General features: G+C 43.1%; 2 protein-coding genes across 8 annotated transcripts; both read right to left on the reverse strand.

The window, feature by feature from the left end:
* Positions 1-1,405: 1,405 nt before the first annotated feature.
* LOC136534882 (uncharacterized) lies at positions 1,406-7,156 on the reverse strand. Of its 7 annotated transcripts, none has more exons than XR_010778832.1 (8): positions 6,642-7,156; positions 6,419-6,471; positions 6,258-6,310; positions 4,355-4,428; positions 3,874-4,115; positions 2,939-2,981; positions 2,167-2,266; positions 1,406-1,783 (listed from the first exon to the last, which is right to left on the reverse strand). XR_010778832.1 is itself a non-coding variant. In XM_066527242.1 (7 exons), exons 4-7 carry the CDS (start codon positions 3,918-3,920, stop codon positions 1,628-1,630), a joined length of 375 nt encoding a protein of 124 aa, XP_066383339.1. In that variant the 5' UTR covers positions 3,921-4,115; positions 4,355-4,428; positions 6,419-6,522; positions 6,642-7,152; the 3' UTR covers positions 1,406-1,627. The 7 variants fall into 7 exon arrangements, 2 of the variants coding, with proteins under 2 accessions (XP_066383339.1, XP_066383340.1); XR_010778829.1 differs by having other exon boundaries at positions 6,419-6,522; XR_010778830.1 differs by lacking the exon at positions 6,258-6,310.
* A 3,275-nt stretch (positions 7,157-10,431) lies between these two features.
* LOC136534886 (thylakoidal processing peptidase 1, chloroplastic-like) lies at positions 10,432-12,969 on the reverse strand. Its single transcript, XM_066527248.1, has 6 exons — positions 11,898-12,969; positions 11,732-11,800; positions 11,598-11,666; positions 11,395-11,481; positions 10,945-11,012; positions 10,432-10,850 (listed from the first exon to the last, which is right to left on the reverse strand). The coding sequence occupies exons 1-6, from the start codon at positions 12,696-12,698 to the stop codon at positions 10,733-10,735; spliced, it is 1,212 nt and encodes a 403-aa protein (XP_066383345.1). The 5' UTR covers positions 12,699-12,969; the 3' UTR covers positions 10,432-10,732.
* Between the last annotated feature and the right edge of the window lie 1,722 nt (positions 12,970-14,691).

Consider the following 14,691-nt stretch of genomic DNA (forward strand, 5'->3'; position numbering starts at 1 on the left):
TTTTCTTGAACGCGCTGGAGAGCTACGTATCATTTCATTGAAAGGAGAAGAAAGAGCCGTACATAGACCCGAACACACACCTCCTACTAACTTGAGACTTTAAAACTTAAAGGAAAGAGACGACCAGACCAAAACAAACAACACCTAAGAGAACCCGTGCCATTGAGCAGGGAGAAGCCCTTCGCTCCTGCCAAACACCAGAACTCAGCTTGCTTCTTTGTAAGGAGCAGCGCCGTGTCCAGTCTAGGGGTGGCTCCACTAAAAACACAATCATTTATATGCCTCCAAATGGTCCAAGCACCAAACGTGATGAGGGTGTTCATCTTCTTGGTCACACAGCGGGCATTTGTCTAGACGGGAAAGGCCGCGCCGAATTCCACATTTAACAACCATAAGTCAATCATAAATCTGCTTACAACGCAAAATAAAAAAAATGAAAGCACAAAACATAGTGAAGATGGATCATTTTTATATGAAACTTGAGCTTCATCACAAAGTCACAACGGTAGACTTCTTAAAAAAAAAGTCACAACGGTAGACCCAAACTTATGATGGTTCCATATATGCAACCCACAAGGGAGACCATTAGAATAGTGATTTTTTCCCTAGATGATTTTTGTTTACATGTAAACATAAGCTCTTATAGCATCGGAAGACAAAGCTCACAAAGATAACAAGCTCCACAGTGCAAGAAAGGCAAAATTCGAATTGCTCAGCAACTGCTCTATATATATAGACTTACAGAGGAACCGGTTTAGTTAGTTTGCAAGATGGAAGGTGTTATACTTAATACTTAATCAAGACCTTAATTAATCTAACCACATGGACAACTAATCTGTTGTTAGCACTTATCCCTTAATTGTGCTTAATTAAAACTGACATGTGCAGTAACCCGCTGAAGTCCTCGCTCTGCGCTAAATAGTACCTAGGGTACTGATTATTATTTAGTACCCGACCCCTTCTGAGGCACGCAGCCCACCAGCGCACCCGCGGCCGCCTTCTGGCCTCCATTTTTTCCCCCTCCCACGCTGATTTTTCACGCCGTTTTTTTCCTCCCACGCTGATTTTTTCACGTCTTTTTTTTACCCACACGTGCTTAGATGGTGCCTCCGTTCAGGACCCGGTCGCCGGTTTTTTTTCACTCACACGTGCTTAGGTGGTGCCTCCGTTCAGGTAGTTCTCGAAATGCCAAATGCTGATGGCCCATGTCCTCAAGCCATGTCCTAAGTCCCCCCTTTACCCCCTTTTTTTATCTTTGGAATAAGCGTTATGGTCAATCCGATATGCAGCAACAAACGGACAAAATAGCACTTCATTTTTCAATCTCAGTTAATTTATAGCCCAAAGAATTTTAGTTATGATTAAACGTGAAAGTTTCTATTTCTAGAGTTCAAATGATCCAAAATTTTATAACCATAAATTACATTTTGCTTTCAAACAAATTTACTTTGTATAAGCAAATTTCAACGAACAAGCAAGACTTGTCCTTGCAATACAAAGCTTTTTGCAGGGTATAAGCACTTTCAAAAAACAAGAGCCATCAAAAGCCCAGAACCACTACATTAACATGTCCAATCGTGCATCTCAAACATGCGAACTACGAGGAGCCATGAGGCAGTGCGAGCACCTAGGTGCTCTTGGCACTCGAGGCCTCCATGGTGGTGCTCAGCAAACATCTTGCACAAGATCGTCCACTGTAGTGCCACACCATCACTCCAGGCATGGGATGCTGAAGAGGTGTTTGCCTCAGCAGCATTAGTATGGCTATACCGTCTTCTAAAACCTGCAAGATGGAGTAATGAGCTTAATAACAAGTGAAATAACCTCTTCTAAACATGATTATTTTTAGAATATAATCTTAAAAACAGGTTTTCTTGTGGGGGTAACATATCCAGTTAATTATCAAGATGATACCACATAAATATTAAAATTTTATAAGTCGTTATGCAAACTATTTCGATGTGAGCATATGACACTCTCCCCCATCTCCCTGTCTCATTGGCATTACCTCATAATCAATATATATGAATATATCTAAATGGATTTCTCTCTTGCAAAATCGAAACCAGCATAGCAGCATCACGAAAGGAAAAGATATCAAAGTTTACTGCAACACAGAGGAAGACAGAGTCAATGAGGGGAAGACAGGAGGAAGACACAAACTACCTGGGGCACACAAACATGGAGAAACTTTTGTCTCACTTGGCCATCAGCCCACAACCCCTCCTCATTCAGAACCTGAACTTCACAGCCATCAGCTCCGTCACTACAAAACCCACCAAGCCATGACAAGATCAAAAAAGTGAACTCTAGCCGCAGTGATGATCAGAAAAGGCATAAGCTGAATAAGTAAAGTCTCCGAGGCATAACTACTTGGATAGCTAGATGTTCAATCAAAATTGACCGAACTCTAGCTGCAGTGCTGATCAAGTTTCAAGTTTTAATTTCCATGCTTATGCATCGAGCAAAAAATGAGCTGCTAATTAATCCACCACAGTTACTATATCACAGCAGCAACACTTAGTCATAAATTAAAATAGTACCAACTCTTGTGTCTCGGCATCAGTAGTTAACTGAATAAGTGATCCACTCAATTACAATTTTATTAATAAATCATACTATGGAACGTGCTTCTAAATAATATTTTTATTGTCACGTAGCAGGCTAGGATTTCTATGACCACCTGTTTTCTAGAATAATCCTTGTATCTATTTCTAGAAATGAATATTTATGGTCATAGCTAATTGGTTAACAAACCGTCTGGAGCTAACATGTTTTGCCCAACATTTCGTTGGTGACATTTGAGAACCAAAATAGAAGAGAGAGCCTGATAGTCTAGAAGAAAATGGTTTCTTCGAAAATTAGTCTACAATAAAATGGCTTCCCGGAGAAACCACAAAATACTCAACTTTAGAGCAATGAAAGGAAGAAGGCACACCAGTTCAACACACAGGTACTGCTCTCTTTCTGCTCGTTCCTGGCTGCATAAACAGGACAAGGATGAGACCAACATCGTCAGTCAGACAAATCAATTTTAGCATAGGTGGGCATGACAGGTTCAGATCCTGGTCCCAGAAGCACCATGCCTGCAGTGAAAATACTAATGGCATGGGCACATTGGAGATGAATTTTAGTGTTTCTCCAGCAATTGAACTATTCATAAATCATCAGTCTAACTATACACTCATGCATAAATTATAGAAAAAGTTAATATATCGTTGCTAGGCATTTGAACCAACATTTGACATGCAAGTTGTCAACACAAAACATTTTGCATGCAAGTTGTTGATTTCCACTCAAGCCAGTGTAATTCCTGATATAAAAGGTACCATAGATTCAGTTAAGCACTTGAATGAACATTTGACATGCAATCTATAATATACTAATAGAAGAACATTCTAGAAATAATACACACTGACATGAACAGTAGTTGAAATTGTAATGGCGAAATCTTATTAGACTGCGTCACTGAGCTAATACTTTTTTAAACCACATGAAACAAAAAAAAAGTTCAATATGGCGTCTTACACATGGTGCCTGTGGTTTGGGCACTAGTCAAAAGAGAGTGGAGAGGGAACCTTACATGCTGAACGCGCATAGAGAAGACTAATACAAAGAAATCCTCTCGGACGCACATCATTTTACTTAAGACGAAAAATCAGCTCCAGGTTCAGGATATTCTAAGACTAAAACTTCAATGCATACATTCTCTATTTTCTACAGAGATGCAAAATGAAGTCACTCAACTATATGGAGGGACATCTAATCCAATAGTAACCACATTCATGTTATTATTTCAATTGAACCACAAAAATCATCTCAGTTCACAGCTTTTCTTTAAAAAATGACCAAATTTGTGGGGGTCGAATTTGCCTGAGGCTAGGTTGGCGCCATCGGAGCAGGAGGGTTGTTATCGACATGCTTCGACATCAGTTGTGCAGCGGCAGGAGCCACACTAGCATCTGGTCGCTCCTCGCCACTCGTCTAGCGTACACGGATGTGAGCAGCGGAGGAGAACAGCTGCAACTTGGGGCGACCTTGGTGTCAAGAGGGGGGAACGAAATCCGAGAAGGTCTCCATGCGGGAGGACGCCATCAGCCACTGGCTAGCACATCCTGCAAACAAGATAAAATGTCCATGCCCTTTCAAAACCTGAAAGATGCATATAGCAAAGAAATAACCTTCTGATTATCTAATGTAGCATAATTAGTCACCCAAACAGATCACTTGACTATATTGATATGGCTAATTATCTAACGAAGCATACGTAGTGTCACGAACAAAAAAAATTGACATGATGAAAATTCAAGCATAATAAGTCACACCTACAAATTAGGAATATTAGAAAAATGACCTTTGTGAGTGATCATGGAGTGTAGCTGGAGGAGGGTGCTTTGATGGAGAACGCCTGTGATTTGCAAACAGAACCTAAGAAAGAACAAAAGAGAATAAATAACACTGATGAAAATATTAGCTCTAACCACGAAGCATGATCAAAGATATTTATAGTAGTGGACTTTAAAATAGCATGTTGACTTCTGGCATCTGACAAAGGATGGGTCAATGAGTTAATAACCAAAAGCTAATCATCATTGAAGTTTGTTGAATCAAGCTGGCAGATAGCAAATACTAACATTTAATATCACAAAAATGCATACAAACAGATGACGCTGCAGGAGCACGTTTGATAAATATTGTCATTTCCCAATTTTCTAACCTCAAGGAACTGACATAAGAAATTAAGAAACGAACACATTAAGCAAAAGAGATTTGATAAACTGGAGAGATTAGTTGCACTGTTGCAGATCACAGTAGCATACGAGCTTAGTTCCTCTGGGCCAAAAGTGTAGGCTAAAGGAAATATGACCTGACCACTAAATCCTCCAAGGCAAGGCATAGGCAAATCGAAGAAATTTGGTTTCACTGTAGAAGTAAAGAATGCATCTAAATTGCTATCAGCCCACTGTGACTGCTGTTCCCACATAAAGCGCAGGAATGCTAGCGGAGAAACATCCTAACTAGTAGTAGTAGAATTCATGTAAAAACAAATAAACTAAAATGTTCAGACAGTGTAAAAAAACAAATTCTAACTGTAAGGTGAAACTAACATGCAGCAACATTGATGCCTTTGCATAGAGTACACTGCTACTGACTAAAGGCAATCAATTACTAAAAGTTGCATTGCAATTGAGCACTTTACTCAGGGATGGGTTAACAGAGATACAAACATCGTCCACTCCATCACTTCGAATCACAGACCATCCAGCAACATGAAATGCTTTGCCACCCATCAAAAAACAAAATATCATGCTGAAAAGGAAATGGTAAGCAGCGGAAGTTTACCATTAGAAAACTACTACTCCTAGACTCCCGACTCTGACAGGAAATTCTAATCATGAAATGCGTATCAAAGTGACAAGATACAGCGATGTACATATTTAAAGATGAGCATATGAGCAGTATACAAATGGTCTTGCAGGAAGCAAAGTGGCATGCATAATAGGATACGGAAATTTTAGAATACATGAGCATATGGTCAACAATGATCAGCTTTGGGATTCAAGAGCATATGAGCATCAGGTGCTCACACATGCAATTGTCAAAAGCATACCACAATGATTAACAGTTAGAAACCTTAAATCAGTAATATCAACAGGTGCATCCATAGATCAAGATAGATAAGTCATAAAATCAATGCCAAATTTATGACTGGTGGAGACAGTGATAAGTCCAAAAAAGTGTAGAGCATTCTCCAGCATTCCTTTTTTGTGCTAGCGGCACGCCACTGTTGCTGATGGAGTGTGCCTGCACATACTTATTTGGCCAGCTAGCAGGAGACTTTTGATATAGTTCCATTAAGCATGACAGAGAACTCGGTGCAATTTTTAGATTATATGATAAAAAATGGAACTAGGACACATGACCAGGGATTCCTAATTACAGGACATAAAGGGTGTCAATAAACAGGGAGGAATCCTGGCAAAGATAGTTGGTACAAAAATCCAGTAGTAAGAGATAATCTCATGCTCTGCTCAGTTCACTAGGATGAAGACAACATAATCCCTTGATGAAGAGCAGCCTAAAAACCGGATAACGAGTCAAATTGGCGATTTATTTTCGGAAAATCAGTAACAATATGCAATACATTGATTTGTCTGAATACCACCCGGTGCAACAATAATAAAGGCAACAACAATGATAGCCGAACAGGGAACTTGTTGACCACAAAAAATTAAAAAAATGCAGCAAGACTGTACCTACAGGGTACATGCAATGCAATGATATGTGGCTACAATTGCCATCAATAAGCCTGAAAAATGAATGACAATCAAGTGACTGTTGTTGCATCCATTCATAAGATAATAAATATACAAGCATAATGCAACAAAAAATTTAGAGATTTAGACCTAGACTCAACCTTGCTGCTAGTGAAGAGGAGCTCCTGGCCGTGGTGGTTCCTCAACGACTGGGCTGACAAACGAACACTCGCATCAGACCAAGAGAAGCTCAAGGGATCGCATCCTGCACTCGAATCATCAAATCGAATCAAGAAGGGGAAGGTGAAGGGGAAGGGGAAGGGGAAGGGAAGGAGAAGATGCTGCAAATGAGGAGCTGGGGAAGGGGATCTGGAGGAGGGGCACCTGGATCTGCCACCATTGTTGCAGGAGCACATGCAGGAGCGGCAGTGGCGGCGGACTGACGGCGTCGCCAGGCGAGTCGCTACTCCTTTCTCCGGGAGTTTGTGACGGGGGCTGACGATGAGTCACGGGCGAGCACAGGAGGTTGACGCACGGGAGTGGGAGAATGGAGAAGCCGCCGATACAGCCGGGTGATGGGGATCAGATGATCCCTAGGCCTACTACCCTAGATCCGTCGCTGGCGAGGGGATGAAGGCTCAACACGTCAAACGCCGGGATGCAGGACGGGGCGGAGGAACGCTGCGGAGGGGCCATGCAGGTAAAACGCCGCCGCCGCCGCTGCTGGTGGAGAAGATGGAGGGAGGGAGGAGGTGGTGGATCAAGGATGGGAGTAGGTGGAGCTGGACGTCGCCGGCTCGCTGCCAGTTGCGGATGGGCAGAGGGCGCCGTCACACCGCCGAGCAGAGGAGGAACTGCCGCTGCCCACGATAGGAAAAAAAAGGAGGAGGACGAACAAAAATAAATGGATGAAAAAAAACACAGAGAAAAAAAAGCGGCAGGCATCATGGAGGAAAGGAAGGCGGGGTCGGTCGCGCTGGGTGGGTGGGGTGGCTCGGCGAATCGAAATCGGTTGGCGGCGGGGTGACTCGGGTACTAAATATTAATTATTACCTAGGGTACAATATAGAAATACTATATATATATATATATATATATATATATATATATATATATATATATATATATATATATGGAGAGGCTATTCAGTAGCCGGCTACAAAATAAGTTATTCTGTAGCCACCTCCATTTACTATAATTTTATATACTAATTTACCATAATATAAATACATATTTACGATAGTTGGGTTACTATAACACATGGGGATATTTACCATAACGTTATATTAAACCACTTAGTAAGGAGTTACTATAATCTCGTAAAATAACATAGTAATTATCGTAACTCAAAGTGGCTACAGAATAAGTTATTCTGTAGCCAGCTACAGGATAGTAGGTCTATATAGATAGATGCAGATGCGTTGTGACGAGTGAGTAGGTCTCTTATTTTATGGCACGGGTTAGCCTAGGATCAAACAGTTATATCGGTTGAGTACACCCACTACTACAAAAATAATTTTTAGCAATATGAGCTTTTTTTATATAGGCAACTCTCTATAGTGGCCGATAATACAACCCGTCTCTGAAAATAGATTTGGAGAGGTGGCTTTAAAACCAGCCGCCCCTACAAATGCATCGATCTTCCGAGGCAGTCGGTAAATACCAGTCGCCTCTGAAAGTTGCACTATTTTCAAAGGCAAATGGTGACAATAGACGTCTTCAAAGATATATTTATAGAGGTGGTTGAAACATGAACCATTCGTCCGCGTCGAATAGACTCAAAATTTGGTCTCGAGACGCGGTAAAGCCTAAGCATGGTAGGACAAGCCGCTATACGCACTGTTGACTCGAAATGGTTGAACGTGCGTGGGACCTTCCACTCTATGCTACAAACCATCAAGATTTAGGATTTTTTTTACGCAAGCTCTGGTCAAACCTCCACGCCACGGTGGATCCCTTTGGCGTGCATGTTTATTATTAAAAAAATAATTAAAAAGGATTCAAAATAAAAACACCATGATCTAGTGCATTACAAATTTAGAGATTGAATTTGGTGGCACTATTTGGTCTTTGTGACTCGGGATTTCTTATTACTTTTGGTGATTGCTGTCACCTAGCTGGCTTGGTGCTTGTGGAGGATCATTGAGGAGCTCTTGGTGATTGTTGTTGCCTCCGATCATTGGTTATTGTGAGGGGTTTTATGCTCATTCTCGCTGGAGATTCACAAACAGTAACTATAGTGAAACCAATCTAGGTTTGAAGAAGTCCTTGATGATCTACCATCTTCTAAATGAAGTGGTGATCTAAGTATCCACATCAGTGGGGACGTAGGTTGCCGGCAAGCAACCAAACCTCGGGGAAAAAAATCTTTGTGTCACTTGCCCTCGTTCGCTCTCTCAACACTTGCATTTACATTTCATATCTTGTTCTTTGTGTTGTTGCTTGGTAGCCTAGCTTATCTCTAGTAAGTAGTGCAGTTTAGTTGCTCTCTTTGTTAGCTCACTAGTTGCTAGGTGGTAGTTCTAGTTGTTTGTGTGATTGAGCGCTTAATTACTTGTTCTTGCAACTAAAAGTGTGCAGGGGGCTTGCTTTGTATTGACTAGGCTAGGCAAGTAGTAGCTATTAGGACTATCTCTCTTACTAACACACTTTGCCTAGTGTTTTGAGTTTGTTGATTTTTTATTAGGCTATTCACCCCTTTAGCCATCCATAGGTCGTTTCAATTGGTATCAAAGCCAAGTCATTGTATTTGCAAACGTTTAACAACCTACGGTGTAAAGGATGGCCGCTCAACACACCTCTAGTAGCCGTGCTCCACACTTTGATGGCACCAGCTATGACAATATCAAATCAAGAGGTAGAAAGATTGGGGGTGTTGTGGAAAATTTGTTGTGCTTGATCCCAAGAATCCCACACCAAGAGAAGAAGAGCTATTGCAACTCAATAATCAAGCACTTGACATGCTATATGAGGTGCTAGATGACAAGGTGTTTGAAAGCGCATCAAAGATCTTGAGTATGCTTTCCAAGTTTGGAAGGCTAGAAGAGGCATATGAGGGCACTTCAATATTAAAAAGTGCCAAGCTATTCATCTACAAAGACAAGTATGCCAAGTTCACCATGAAGGATGATGAGAGTGTGCCTGAAATGTTTCATAGGCTCAACATGATTGTCAATGAGTTGAGAGCTTTAGGGCACAAGGGCTCTGTTCGCTTCGCTGAAAAAACAAGCCGAAACACTGTTCCAGTTGATTTGTTGTGAGAGAGAAAACACTGTTCCGGCTGAAAAAAACAAGCTGAAAAGTACGGATTATAAGAGAAGCGAACAGGGCTAAGGTTGATGATGAGGATTTCTCACACAAGTTCCTAATCTTCTTGCCACTCGATTTGACACCTTAGTGACCATTATAGTAAGAGGTGGATTTGAGAACCTCACTCCTACACAAGTCCTTGGAGAGGTTGTCACCCAAGACACATTCCACCAAGAGAAGGTGGAATTATCTCAAAGTTTATCTTTGAGTCAATAGTCTCATGTTTTTTTGGTAATTTTTCTTTGATTTTTTTTTTGTTTGTATCTTTTCTTGAAGACGTGTTTGTTGAAATAGGAAAAGTGCTTCAATCAAGTTTATAGTGGCTATGGCACTATTATTTGTTTACAATGCTAACACATGTATTGGTCCTTTTTGCATAGACATAACCCTGTTTAATTTACAACATCGTAGGCATAGAAAATTAATTAAAGTGTACTAGCGACGCAGGCCGGATGGGGGACGCCGAGTGATCAACTGAGCACGGACAGTTCACAGCCTCACAGGTGCGCAGTCCGCGTTCAGCAACGAGCTAAGCCTCACAGGCTAAGATTTCTAGAGATCAGGCAAATATCATCATTAAAAACTAAACCAATGCCACAATTTAACAATACGTCAATCATAAATCTGCATACAACAATTACAAAGAAAAAAGGGGAAACACAACGCAGTGCAGACAGATGGATATAAGACAAAATTTGAGCTTCACAGATTCACAACGTTAGACCCCGAACTTACGATCGTTCCATACAACCCACAAGGGAGACCATAAGAACCGTGATCTTTTTTCTAGATGATTTTTGTTTACATGTAAACGGAAGCTCTTACAGCATCGGAAGACAGAAGCTCACAACGATATCAAGCTGAGTGCAAGAACGCTGAATTCGAATGTGCATTCAGCAACTGCTCTGTATAGAGTTATAGACTTACAGAGGAACCGGTTTAATTAGCTTGCAAAATGCAAGGTACTGCACTATTCCGTGCTTTGAACAAGCATCTGCCAACCGGCAGGGAAAACAAATCGGTCAGCCAAAAGGAATTTACAGGCAACACTCAGGAAACAAATATTGTGAGAGAATTGAAACTGGAGCTCAGCTCATCAAAGAAGCTCCACGAAATATAAGGTTATTGTACACACTTGCTATCCAGCATCACTGGAGTGACTACTATCAGGACGGCACCGCGAGGCAGGTTGCATCAGGCTCATAAATTGTATCACCAATCTTCGATGGCGGCCAATATCGAAGAATAGATCTCCCAATAATATTCCTCACTGGAAGGGGGCCCCTGAAATGGCAAGACATTCGATACAATTTTAGGCATATGTGTATCAAGTGCAATTCTAGTGTAACAGATCGAATTATAGTAGTTTGCAACGTACCAGTTATGGGAATCAAAGCTGTTGTTGCGGTTGTCTCCCAGCACAAACACAAAACCTTCCGGTACAAGCTGCAGAAACAATCAACAAATATGAAATGTGTTAGGACTTAGGACCCAGCCACCCAGGTACTGGTACCACACGATGAACCATCATGCTTACAGAAATGCAAGAATACTAAGCAGTATGGCTAAGGGAATAGGAACTCCATGAGATTCTATGTGGCTATCAAGCATTCGATAATTCAACTATCAGTCAAATAGTGGAAATGCAACAACTGATACTTCTTTATCGCACAATCTAGAAATTTGAGTTTAGCATGTCAATTACTTAGGCCAGCAAAAGCAAGCATTTCTGTCTAACGTCTCTAACCTAAGTAAAAAGAACAACATATGAAAGCAGAATCACACTACAAAAGACACAGTTCCTAGTGGTATAGAGCATATATCATACCACTGGTTCCAGCTCGTAGTTGTGTGGCTCCAGCACATAATCCTCATCCTGAACTACTCCATTAACAAACATCTTGCCATCATGCACCTGTTAAAGAGCCAAGATTATCAGAGTTACAACTCAAGTCAAAAGAATCGAGCTGTTCGCAGCATAATGACACGAAACAAAAGCAAGTCTGCACTACCATTGGAATAAAAGCTTACTTCGACATAGTCTCCTCCCTTGGCCACAACTCTCTTGATGAACACATCACCTGAGCTGTAGCCATAAGCCTGCAATGAAAACGTTCAATTCAGACATCATGAAAAAAACAATCCACGGAGGCAGGAAATAGCACCTGAAGTCCTGGGGGAGCCCGGAAGATCACAATGTCCGAAATTTCCGGATCCCGGAATATGTATGAGACCTGCAGATCACAACACCACCAGATCATTAACCAACATAAAAATGGCATGGTACATCTTTAAAAACCAAAATGTTCGTCAGACAAAGCTCTACTCTACCTTCTCGGCAAGAATCCGATCACCGATATCGAAGGTCGGGTACATGGACTTGGACGGGATGGACTTGGGCTCGGCCAGGGACGAGCCGTACAGAAGTGGCACGGTCACAGCTGCAAACGCCGTCTTGGCGTCATCGGAGCAGGAGCTCACCCACCTCGACAGCCAGTTGCTCCTGCTCATCGCTGCACCAGCACCACTGCTCGTCGCAATTCCGGCAGAACCAGACGCACCAGCAGTAACAGTACCACTAGCACCACCAATCAACGCCTTCCTGGCGGGAGCCGAAGGCGCCAGCGAGCGGGGAGGGGAAGAGGGTGCCGAAGACGACGAGGTGGCAAAGTCGCTGCACGGGAGCCACTTCGCTGTCTGCAAGAACGGAAGGAAGGACGTGGGGTTGAGACCGAGCGAAATCGGCGACGAGCCTGCAAGAGAAGCCGCCGATCCGGTGGTCCCAGGCGTCGGTCCCGTCCTCTGCGCGAGCACCGAGAGCAGCCCCACGGCAAGAGACGGCGGCGGCGACTTGGACGATAAGCACGCACGCGTGAGCAGCAACGAGTGAGCTCCGGCGGCGATGGCCTGGGGCTTCGGGTGGTTGTGGTCGCCTCCGTCATGGCGGTCGCTGCCGCTGCCGCTGTTGCGGAGCTGCTCGGGCTGGCGGGTGGAGGTGAAGATGCAGAAGGGGCGCCAGGCGCCGTCGTGGAGGAGGCGGCTGCCCGAGGCGGAGGAGAAGCGGTGGCCGAGCGAGGCGGCGAGGTTCTGCGCCACGTAGCCGGAGTAGGAGACGGTGATGCGGATCGCCATGGCGAGCAGGCAGAGGAGCCGTAGCGAGAGCGAGAAGAGGCGGATTGGGCTGTCGAGGAAGCAAGCGGAGATTGGGGCGCGGACGAGTTAGAGGCAGGCGGGCATTCCGGAGGGTGGTTACAGAGTTGGGGGTTGCGTCGGGGAAGTCGAGGTGAGGTCTTCCGACGAGCTACCTCGCCGGAAGACGACGTCAACGGTGGCGATCAATGGAGGAAGCGGCGAGGTGGAGGCGAATTGGGGGAGAGAAGCGGGGACAGGGCGAAGAGATGGGTGTGCTTTATTATAGACGCGTGGACGACTTTTCTGAGAAAGAACGTGGAGGAATGGAGGCCGGAGGCCCCCCGGATTTTGGAGATCTTTTATGTTTTTTTTTTCTGCAAAATTGTGTGATAGTTTTACTCACGAATTTTGGGGTACAATACGGAAATTGACGTGAAATCTGACCAAATTCAACTTTTTAAATTTGCTTTAAGTAACTACAAGCAAACATGCAGGTTCGTTGCGTGATACCTCGATGATTTGCGATTCCATCAATTATCACGCCATCTATTGCAACACATTTTAAAACCAAACTCTATACCATTGTTAGACACGGGCTAAACTAACTCGTATCAACAAAGAGGGTTAGCCCAGATTACGAATGGGGCACGAGAGTATTGTGAGAACCAAGAATGGTTAAAAGAATCCACTTAATTTTGAGACAAGCTTTCATGTTCAAATTATCCTGTTCGGATGGTATGGTTCTGGAGGAATTTGGATGGTTTGGAGGAATTCTGGAGAAATTTGTAAGAGAAAAACACTGCTCCGGATAAAAAAAGGAGCGAATCAAGCCAGGTTTAAGAACACGCGAACAGGATATATTGGTCGCACTACGCACGTGGCAGACTTCTATTCGCCGAGGGACGTGCGGAGGGTCTCGCACCGGTGCATTTCATTACGCGTTGAGGGGTCAACTATGTGTTAGCAAAAACATATCCATCGCCGAAGTACAAAATTTTAACACTGCGTACCACAAGGTAATGTTATGCTGTTTAATTCACGTAATACATTCCTAAAGATAAGGGAAAAAGTGAGCATATATTCCACCCCAATATTTCATACACCTTTGTGATGAATTATTGAATTCTCGACCGAGTGACTGACAAACGGCCAACAAACACAGCCCACTAGCCGTCCGGTCTCCAACGAGGAACCGACACCCAAACTCAGAATAGGTAGCAAGATTATCTAAAATAAGTCTTCAACAGAGCACATATACTGAAGATCTATTTTGGGTTGCCTGAGAGGCGCAACCTAAATATGTGCATCCTTTCTCCTGAAAACACATTTACAAAAAGGATTTTCTTTTGAGTCTCGTTGTTGAAGAAGATGCCGAATATGTATTAAATCCTTTGCCTTTAGCGCTATTCAAAGGATAAATGTGCCTTATATTTTATGTATTGTTGCTGGAGATAGCCTTATCTAAACAGCACCGTCGCTGTCGTGAAAAAGCATGATTAGGCTGCGAAAAAACTATCCACAACCTCCAGAGCTCAAAAGCAAGCACAGCCAAAACAGAGGTCCTCACGAGCACGCAGCACGGAGCCACGAAAACGACTCCTGTTCAGTGATCATTAGTAGCCCGAACGTTGCTTCGTAGCAGCTTCCACTGTCCTAGATGTATCAGACACGTTACTACCCAGTGACGACGCCACGGGCCCACAGCGCTGAGAGAACTTCATGGAGCAGTGGCTCAGAGTGTCATTTGAAGACAAGCAACCAAGTCAATGATCTGGATGAGGAAACATAGAGCCGTGCATTCACATACCCAGAAATCCAGAATCATTACTGGACAACTGGTAACCTAGTCCATGCTCTTTTTTCCCAGATAAACAACTTTTTCCGAAGATTCAGATCAGGAAACGATGCAGGATTACTCATTCAGATAAGCAATCCCCTGGAGTCAGAGACAGTAGTAAAACGTAGTAATGTGTAGTAGTATCAAAGTAAAATA

The sequence above is a fragment of the Miscanthus floridulus genome, unplaced genomic scaffold, assembly GCF_019320115.1.
Source record: "Miscanthus floridulus cultivar M001 unplaced genomic scaffold, ASM1932011v1 os_2356_4_5, whole genome shotgun sequence".
Classification (NCBI taxonomy): Eukaryota; Viridiplantae; Streptophyta; class Magnoliopsida; order Poales; family Poaceae; genus Miscanthus; species Miscanthus floridulus.

Bases quoted from the DNA above. Each gene is read 5' to 3' on its own strand.
- LOC136534886 (XM_066527248.1), bottom strand. From the start codon at position 12,698: ATGGCGATCCGCATCACCGTCTCCTACTCCGGCTACGTGGCGCAGAAC. The intron at 11,013-11,394 runs GTATGATATATG...TTGTTTCTGCAG, and splicing joins ACTACGAGCTGGAACCAGTG to CTTGTACCGGAAGGTTTTGT. The intron at 10,851-10,944 runs GTACGTTGCAAA...TTGCCATTTCAG, and splicing joins AGCTTTGATTCCCATAACTG to GGGCCCCCTTCCAGTGAGGA.
- LOC136534882 (XM_066527242.1), bottom strand. From the start codon at position 3,920: ATGTCGATAACAACCCTCCTGCTCCGATGGCGCCAACCTAGCCTCAG. The intron at 2,982-3,873 runs GCAAATTCGACC...CTGTTTATGCAG, and splicing joins TGGCGCCAACCTAGCCTCAG to CCAGGAACGAGCAGAAAGAG. The intron at 1,784-2,166 runs GTAGTTTGTGTC...TCCATCTTGCAG, and splicing joins TCCATGTTTGTGTGCCCCAG to GTTTTAGAAGACGGTATAGC.